The sequence below is a fragment of the Lepisosteus platostomus genome, chromosome 3 (assembly GCF_059453375.1).
Source record: "Lepisosteus platostomus isolate fLepPlt1 chromosome 3, fLepPlt1.hap1, whole genome shotgun sequence".
Classification (NCBI taxonomy): domain Eukaryota; kingdom Metazoa; phylum Chordata; class Actinopteri; order Semionotiformes; family Lepisosteidae; genus Lepisosteus; species Lepisosteus platostomus.
The window spans coordinates 8837387-8847129 of NC_142613.1; the positions used below are offsets into that span (position 1 = coordinate 8837387).

Sequence of the window (9743 nt, forward strand, 5' to 3'; positions counted from 1 at the left end):
TAGATCAAGGGATGTTGTACAACGCATTACCAAGACCTCTTTCAAAATGTTCTGTACAATTTTGCTCACCATGTCCCAGAACAGAAACATTTCCTGGCCTGAAGGAGTATCTTACCTTGACTCTCAAAAATAACTGAAGCTCTTTATTCTTGAAAAGAGGTGACGATGAGGAAGGAGAGCAGATTCAAGAACTCAGAATCTGCCCAGGCCTTGACAAAGTCAAGCCACTGAACTTTTCCTGACCCCAGAGTAAAACACACACCAGATAAACACGTGTTCTAACTGTGCACTGAAAACTGCTTTACACAACAAGTTGTGGGAGACTGGCACAAGCTACCCAGCCATGTTCTTAAAGCTGTTATTCTATTACTTCTTTCAAGAAGCAGTTGGATGACAGCTTGAGATCACTGTTTTACCTCCTAGTCTTCAATGGGCTGAATGGCCTCCACATGTACGAAACCTTTTTTATGATATGATATTCTTGACACCAATCGACAGTGAGCACCTCCCCAGTTTGACTGCAGCCTCCTAAAGGTCTGTATGTAGCAGGGTCTGGAAACCAGTTTGTATGAATGGTTGCCATTGTTCAGTAAAAGCACAGCTACCTTTCATCAACATTACAAGTAATGTTCCATTCCCAAGCTGTCTTAACTCTTTCTCAAAGCACTTAAACACATTTCATCACGCCTCTTTCGTAAGAGAGTCCTGCTCCACAAAGGTGTGGAGTTATAGGAAGTGATCTGACAGACAGACCGCAGTCAGAGCCCATCAGAGCTTTATCATGTAATATAAGCCAGGTGCATAAGCCAGTTTGAATTGCTGGATATATTTATGTTCAAGAGAAATGTATTTAAATGAACAAATAGAATTAGATTCCTTTGTTTGCAGATTCATTGGATAAGGGTCTTTTGTAGAACATCTGGGCAAATTTTGGTATCATTTTGGGGTAAATTTGGGAATGGGCTTCCTTTTTTTGTCATTTCTTACATACAGTGAGATCTGAAATACACAAGGGTGTGTGCAAAAAGAAGAATCTTTGCACTAGATGTCAAGTGCTGAATATTACAGCCGCGGCAGAAACAAATGTATGATACCAAAAACTTTAGCTTCCACCTACATGAAAAAAAGAAAAGAAAATTGAAACAGTTGTCACTTTATCTGCATACCAGCGGTAGACTGGAGTGCTTGACGCTATATGAAAAGCAAACTAATAAATCTTTTGGTTCTCTTCCTTTAATTCAGAGACTGCTTGACTTTCTTCTCTTGCTCTGCTGTACACAAACACCTGTGTATGACTGAGATTTTCTCTGTCTCTCTCCAGCTATGACCGGCTTGGTTGTCCCACCCATGTAGGAGCCACACCCACCACCCCTGAGTCAGGTTGTCTGCTTGTCGGCGCTCTTCTGACAGGCTTCGCCCCCAACGGCGGCCATGTTTTTTGGCATTTTTGACCCCACCTCTGACCTTTCACCTCAGCTCCTGCTTCTTGGCACACCGGGCAGTGACAGACAACGGCCACACCAGGGCCCTTTTCTGCTACAGAAGCTGGAATCAGATTGTTTCAAATAAATAAATAAATAAGCGACCGCTTGAGCAGTCCAAACGAAGGGGGCTAGGAGGCCTTTGACTTGCTGGCTTCAGAGCCGACCTCTGAACAAAAACCTTCTTGCTTCCTGGAGACTTCCTGCATCAACACCTGACACACACACACACACACAAAAACACCCTTCCGCCTGCTAAGGAAGAGGCCAGACAAAACGTTCTAGGTCTTCACCACAGACGTCCAGTGCTCGGGACTGCAGACACTCGGGCTTCGAAGGACATGGAGGAACTGGCCAGTCACAGAGCCCGCCTCTGTGCCAACTTTCTGAGGGACAAACAAGAAGGTGCCGGGATTTCAGCAGCTTGTCTCAGATCGCAGACTTCTGAACAGACGGCCGCCTTCAAAAAAACTCTGAAACCAAGTCTGTATTGGTAGACATTTCAGAAACGATTGCCGTTCCTGGGAAGAAACGGACGGAATGCTGGGAACGCAGGCAGGCTCTGGACTTTGAAAGTCGACACATTCCAGAATCTCGTGGTCTCTTCCCTTATAGCGTATCTTTATGATTCCGACTCCGAGATTCCAGACTCCGGGGCACACAAATACCCAGGGCTACGGCGGACCACTACATACACCTTTTTATTTAAATGAGCAATTTAACTTATTATTATAGTTAGATTTAGGAATAATATAAAATTCCTTCATTTTGTAATTATTATTATTATTATTATTGTTATAATATTTTTTATCATTATTGTTGTCATTATTACTGCTACTCTTTCGGCAAGGTATTTCACTTGGTATATTAAAATAAATAGAAGTATTAATAAAACGAAGCAAAATATGAACTGTTTTCCTACAGCAAAATTATTTAAACATGATGTAATGTTCTAAGAAACCGAAACACAGTTCCAAACCAAATGCTATTGAAGATGGATGATTATGACATTGAAATGCCTTTTTTTCATCAGATACAGCACTTTCACAGAATTTATGTTGTTATTACAGTTCAGTACTGCTAAGGTGACAGCAGCTCTCATCCATTTGACAGATTTATGTTTTTATTCCTTATAACCTTAAGTGATTTGACTTTTTCTGTGTATATTTGTTTTATATGCATGGTCACATTTTTAAAACACTTTATTTTACATTGAGAAATATTGTTAATTTTGTACCATAATGTTGTGTTAATTTGAAGTACCTAATCTCCCCCCCCCCCCACCACACCGTTGCTATGCAGTAATATAAGCACAAAAAAGCTTTTATATAGATAACAAAACTTAATTGTCAGAAAACATCATGACGTACAGCCATTTTACTCCATTTCTGAACATGGTCTATATGATCAAAGTGATTTTTTTAAAATGCAAATTTATGTCACTCGAGGTAAATTATCAGACTAATTTTCAAATAAAAGTTTCTTATTGCAAGAACTAGTTCTAAGGTTTTTTATTGTTGTTTGTGCACATGCAAAGACAAAAACACCAACAGGATTTCAGTGTAATATTTCAGGAGTTAAAGACAATATGCCAAAATTAAATGAAGACACGAGAGCATGACCGGCTTTAATCCATGTGTCTTCAGGTTTGAAAAATATGTGTGTGGGGTGGAGGGGGCAGTCTGACATAATAAACATAGGGGTGCTACCCTAGGTGTGAGATTAGTGCAGTGGTGTTCGTGTTTGGAGTTCTGGGAAGGAAAATCTGAAGTCTGGTATTGAAGTCCTAGAGAACAAGTGATTGGCTGGATTTGAGGCACTATCTCTGTCCTGAATATGAGTTGAGATCTCCATTTACATTATTTATCTTCTAATCTGGGTTTTTTAGTAAGTGACTTACAGTATACAACTTGAGCTCCACTTGCTTTGATTGACACATCCAAGATTTACCATTCCAACATGTCACAAGACTTTTGTCTTCTGCTGGATGTTTTTTTTTCTTTTTTTCTTTCTGCTCCAAGCAGATCCTGGACATTGCAGATGACACCTTCTTTGTCGGCTCCCCCTGACGTGGTGCCTTTTTGCAAAAAAGTTCAATTTTCCTGTAGACAGCAGCATCTGCATACAGTATGTACAGGATACACACCTGTCTTCAAGATCATCTATTGTGTTCTGGGGTGTTTTGCGGTAAAGAAGCGAGCTACAGTATGCAGTGGTGTAGATAGCTGTTAAAAAGGCCATAGACTCTCAGACAATCTAGGTCTGTTAGGAAATTGTGCCAGTGAGAAAAAAAAACACCAGATCTGCCTTCTGCCTCAGTGGTCTTGTTACTAGAGCTGGGCATTGAACTTTCTATGCTTTTCAGGAAATCTTGCAGTGGCTAGCCTAGCCCCACCAGGGGCCAAGAGGATAGGGACAGCTTGGCATAGGCAATCAAACTTAACCTGCTTCCATCAGAGAACTTGAAAAAACCCATGAAAACATGGGGAGAACATACAAACTTCACAGAGAAAGTCTGCAATTGAACCCGGGACCTTGGAGCTGTGAGCTAGCAATGTTCAGCACCACTATACTGTGCTACCCTGTTAAATGCCTAAATAAGATGAAATAATCAAGAAGACATTACTGGTATATTCAGTAAATGTGCACAGAGCATGGGTGTCTTTAAAAAACTTGAGATGCTGGGAGAAGCTGTAAAATTGGTTCCATCCATCCATTTTGTGGATCATAGGGGAGCTGGAGAGTAACCCAACAAGCAACTGGCACAAGGAAGAATACACCTTGGACAGGACACCAGTCCATCACAGGGCAGACACGTACAGTACGTGCACACACACGCACGCACACACACACCAGGGTTAATTTTCCTAGAAGCCAATTAACCTACCAGTATGACATTTTAGTGTGAGAGCAAAACCACTGGCACATGGGGAGAACACACAAGCTCCTCACAGATAGTACCCCAGTTCCAGATTTGAACTAGGGGCCCCAGTGCTGCAAGGTAGCAATACTAATAACTTGTGCTACTAAATAGGCTCCATTAAGCCAGTAATAAACTGATTTTAAGTTCCGATATGAGGCTCCTACAGACTCCTGTGTGCAGTATAGCGCATAAAAATCCTTCTCTACAACCTACAAGGCCTCATGACAGACGCAGAGCAGGCGAGATAGATAAAACATTAAGTGCAAAGGCCAAAGCAGTCTCTGTTTTAAGTAGCTCAGTCAAACCCTCATTAAGGCGGACTAGAGGTGTGATGCGCACACTGGAGTGAGCTTTACTGGAGTAACTCGCCTGGCAGAGGAGACCTACAGCCTGCCGGCGAGGAAGGGGCTGTCAGAACCCCCCTTTCATGCAGAACGAGCCAGGGAGCTGGAGCAAGAGTGAAGATGGGGCGGAGGGAGGGAGGTGAAAACAACAAGAGTAAGTAAACAAGAAGCGCGATGTTTTTAAGTAGGTGGGCGGAAGTGGATGAAATTGAGGTTTGAACTCCGCGGAACTGTTATTGAAAATTCCATTAATGTATACCGTCTACATATTTGTTAGACCATGCGAAGATAAAAATCCCTCCAGTTCCTTTATTGTCCCTTACGATACCGGGGGACATTAATCTTCACGCGGATGCACTGTATTAAATCCCCCCCCATTTCTACAGCAGGTAGACAGGGTTACCAGTCAGCAGTGACGGAGATGGCACGCTTGCCGAGTCCTCCGAGAGTGTCTGGGACTGGGACACTGAGCCGCGTGAAGTGTTTTCCTCTTCCCTCAGAAAAGGCTTCTTACCGCTAATGTAATTAGCGTTGATACGAAGGGCGCTTAATTACCGGGTCCTTAGATCAAGTAATTAATGTTGTGCCAGCAAAACAGCAACTGTTTCATTAACACGCCGCTCAAAGCCGGGAGCTGAAACTCATTCCAAGGTACACATGTTGTGTGTGTGAAACTGTATTAAGCAAGAACGGGTGATCTTTCAGCTGCCTGTTCTCACACGATCTTCAAACACATCAACAGCCTCGTCGACAGCTGCAGGCTTGTTGAATTATAAATATTATTATCAATAATAAAAAGAGAATCAGAAGGGAGCAGATAAACAACGACGACCTTCCTCTGCCCGTTTTCTTTCTCTCCCTCTGCTGTTTTCAAGTGGCACTTGTGATGGGAGCCTAATATGGCTAACACGCCTCCTGCTAATTCGGCGAGTGAAGTTTTTGTCTTATTATCAACACCTTTGCGTTTGTCACCATAAGCTCTTCCGGGCGACGCACGAACCGCGGCCATATGCTCATTTCGCTGCTGTTGTTTTAGCAGCTTAATCCTGCCGCCGTGCACGAAAGATTAATATTCAGAATAATGAGGTGTGAAGGTTTATCTGAGCCCTTTCACTTTAAAGGAGCGCCGCCGGTGGCTAAATGCCTTTTCCCTGTTCAGTTCGGTTCGAAACCCTTAATGGTCGAACACTACTGGAGGTTTGCCGTAATCGATCATCCGAAAAAGAGGACACTCCGTGGACGGAGTATTTATAAAATCGCGCGTCTGGTCAGAAAGAACCGTGGGGAAGAAGAAAAAGGAGATCCCTGACGTTTTAAGGTATTTGAAAATTCCTCCAGGACGGAGATTTAAACACCAAAAAGGAGGACGTGTCCGGGAAAAACCGCACATATGGTAACCCCGAACACGACTTGTGTGACTCAGACCTCACCTCCTCAATCTCTGCGCGGTGTGCTTTTGTGGGCATCCCAAACCTGAAGGCAGGGGGTAGACTGTCACAGCGGGCGTGACTTCAGACTTTGCTGGGCTGTGTTGCGAGTCTGTAGTTTTAAGATGAACACCCGATTACTGCCACAGGGCCTGTTTAGACCTTTGGAAAGTCTGGGCCTTAGATTGTGCTGCCCAAACAGTGCGCTGACATACGGTACGGAAACCTGCCCGTCAGCAGTGGAACTTTATGGGTGGGGGCCCTGTACTGAACCGTGGACAAGAAGCAGATCCCATTAAAAACTGAATAAATACAAATGCAAGTTTCACTCCAGACCTAATGCAATTATTGCTGCGGTCCTCTGGGGAACGGCTGTGTTTATAAAGCCAATTAGCCCAGTGGCCACTTTGTCGCACTGTGGGTTGGTGTGAGTCCGGAGGGCTTTTATCAGTTGAGGAAAGACACAATATTCCTACCCCCCCCCTTAAAAAAAAAGGACCACAACCAACCCCTCCCTTCCTTAGACTCTCTTTTGCTCTTTCTTTTTCTTTCTCTTTTTTTCCATGCTCTCCATCTCTCTCTCCCCCCCACCCCCCCCTTCCCTCCTGTAGTCCCCCGGGTGGCAATTTGCGGGGAAGCAGGCCGGCAGATGGGATTGGCAGAGAGCCCCCCCTGGGATCCCTGTCCTGTCCTCGTCTGCGAGGTTTGATTTTGTTAAATTGCACGCTGGCAACAAAGCAGGCCCAGCCCCTCGCAGTGGGTAAGTGACATATGTCAGGAATATGGCAACAGACACTGGGGGGGGAGGAGGAAGGCGAGAGGTGCTCTGGCCGTGTGAGGAAGGGTTTGCGCCGGGGATCAGCGGACGTAGCCAGGTGCTGACCGCCACAGAGTCACCGAGGGAACGCCGGGGCCACCAACGTTTCAGCGCCTGTCTGCACGTTACAATCTCCTGGCTCATCTGGGCAAGACCTCTGGCTGCTGGCAGGGACTCTCCATCAAGCCGCATAATTGCCTGTGACCTGGAAAAAACTGTAAAACTGCCTCATCAAGCAATGCATTTCCTCAATGAGCATGTACTGTATAGGGATCAGACCCCAGCCAAAATACGGAGCATTATTAATGTCATTTTGTAGCTTGAATTTAACCTGGTGCAGGCAAGCATTCACTATGAAACCTTTCCCCTTATCTAATGGCACTACATGTGCAAATGGCTTTCAAGATCTGAGACTTTGTATATGCATACAAACATGGTTAATGGTGGCACAGGCAGTGGGCACTACTGCCTCACAAACTCTGGAGTCCAGACTGGGGCTGACTCCTTCCAGTGTCCTCCCACCTCCTGAAAGACATGCGGATAAGGATTGTGTGGCTACTGTACTGTAATCTGACCTTTGTTGAAGAAGGGGGGTTTAATGGTATTTTATACTGTAGGAGGGTGGTTCACAGTACAGCTTTTACTGGCTAAGGAACTGTAGGGAAACAGTGGCCTCCTCTTGTCTAGAGCTGTCCCGATCTATCTATCCAAGAATTCAAATGGGAATATTGAGATTGAGAGTCTCAATATTCAATATTCAATATTGAGATTCCACAAGTGTGTGCTTAAAGTTTGGAATGTGTAGCTATGGTTGTCCAGAGGAGGGAAACACACCAGTGGATTATTGAAGGTCAGCTTGGGGAATTCTGGAAAGCACTTTTCAATCATGAACTGAGCCCCGTGGGTCTTACAGGTACAGTGTAGTTAGAAGGTTTATATAATCTGCTGTGCTGTGACTGCACACCATGAAACAATGAAGTTTCGGTGCACTCAAATGGGACCATGAGGATAGTGTTCAGAGGGCACTAGATTCGCCAGTTGCACATTCTGCAAACAGTGTTCACACAGACTTGGACTAACACTGTCAGGTGTGCACTGTACTTGTGTATTTAATTCTGTCCTTGTGTAACAGACCTTTTTAAGATTGTGTTATTAATACCAGCAGTGCTGCCTGATAGCACCAGGGTCCCGGGTTTGATTCTGACCTCAGGTGCCTTCCTGTCTGTGTGGAGTTTGCATGTTGTCCCTGAGCTCACTTGGGAGTTTTTCCTTGTTTTCTTCAGACCTCCCCAAGACAGGAGGCACAGGATACGCCAGAATGAGAGGAGGCACACAACCTTTCTTCTCCTGCCCTGTCAGGAGCACCAGAGAAGTCTCTGATGCCTCTCCTTGCTGGGAAGAGTTAATCGATGACAAGGTGCATAGACAGAAATATTCCTTTAACTGGACCAATCTAGCCAGTCGAAGGAGGGTTAGACTGAAATCCAGTAGCTGTAGCAGTGATTTGTAAACTGCATTCAGAGCCTACAGGACAGGGCCTCCTGCTGCCACCACAATATTTCTTGAGCTCAGGATCTCCCACTCCTTCACCTGAGCTCTCTTCTTCCAGCCCATATCACATCTGACAATTCAGTCAGCACACGCAGATCCCCGAGTCTGAACATTCACTTTCATACTTCAGCTTTTCACGAGGAATTCCTTCCCCAGCATCTATCAGCCATCTCCATTCTTAGTTTGGAATGGGTAAGAGTATTTGCAATCTGAGCTACACCCCCAGGTGATAATGGATTGTGTTCTGCTAGTACAGTATGTATGCTAACTCAATCATTATACTGTATTACTATCAAAGAGCAAGACAGCAAAGCATTTCTAACACAACATCCAATTCAGGAGATATGACAGAAAACCCTGGCACCTCATATAGCCCCCATGCTAATTTTAGATTAATTTGTACATAACGCCATATATAATTCCTTCACACCATGGTAAATGAGTATACATGGATTGAGATAACGGTTTGACAACACCACTACAGTCCCTACACACAATTAACACATTTAAAGTGATAACATACGGCCCGATTTCAATTACCACTTCGAAAAGGCGTTTCAGAGCACTTCATACTCGACATTGTTCTAGTATTGTATGCGATTCCTTTTTTTAATAGAAAAGAAGCGCCTCGCAGTTTCCGAAAAAGCCGAACACCGCAGAAGGAGCAAGTGTTAAAAACGTTGCCTACAAGTCCACAACTGTAAGACACATTTGCATAAGATAGTTTGGTGCAATTTGCATTAGCCCGTTATTACACTTTTATGTTTTTCTCTCGGGTGATAAATTCTGATCAACACCTTTTTCAAAAGTTTTCCAAAGAAATTTCATTTCAGTCTCGAAAGCACACAGGTGAACGTTAACAACCGCTCCGCTGGCCATCGATGTTGTCTGCACATGACCGGAAGCGCAGTTTGTTTTTGAGCCAGCACAGGGAAGGATTCAGTCGTAAATAAGTAGTTTATCAAGTAGTTTTGGCGGAAATATCACTTTTTCCATTGTCGTGTATGGCGATGTTATCTTTGTACATTTTCATGGACTTGGAAAGGTATTTACCAGTAAGCAGGTAATTTAATTGAATAATTGTGTTGACAAACGTGAAACGATTTCAAAGTAACCTCAGCGTAGCTGAGGATTTATGTGAAGCTCCGCCGAAACGAGTACCAACTTTCACGGGCTTTTTATAACTGCCGTGGCACTATG

General features: G+C 44.1%; 1 protein-coding gene and 1 long non-coding RNA gene across 3 annotated transcripts in view; both read left to right on the forward strand.

Annotated features, from left to right (window-relative positions):
• The window catches only part of ebf2 (EBF transcription factor 2), a 59554-nt gene extending 56578 nt beyond the window's left edge, over positions 1-2976 (forward strand). For both annotated transcript variants that reach the window (XM_088624268.1, XM_088624269.1), the window contains one exon: positions 1322-2976. In XM_088624268.1, coding sequence (XP_088480394.1) covers positions 1322-1353 — 32 coding nt within the window. In that variant the 3' untranslated portion in view covers positions 1354-2976. The remainder of the gene's footprint in view (positions 1-1321) is intronic.
• Positions 2977-5665: 2689 nt separating this feature from the next.
• Positions 5666-9193, forward strand: LOC148674276 (uncharacterized). Its single transcript, XR_015935287.1, has 3 exons — positions 5666-6066; positions 6787-6935; positions 8276-9193. It is a non-coding gene; the product is annotated as an uncharacterized LOC148674276 (long non-coding RNA).
• Positions 9194-9743: the final 550 nt, after the last annotated feature.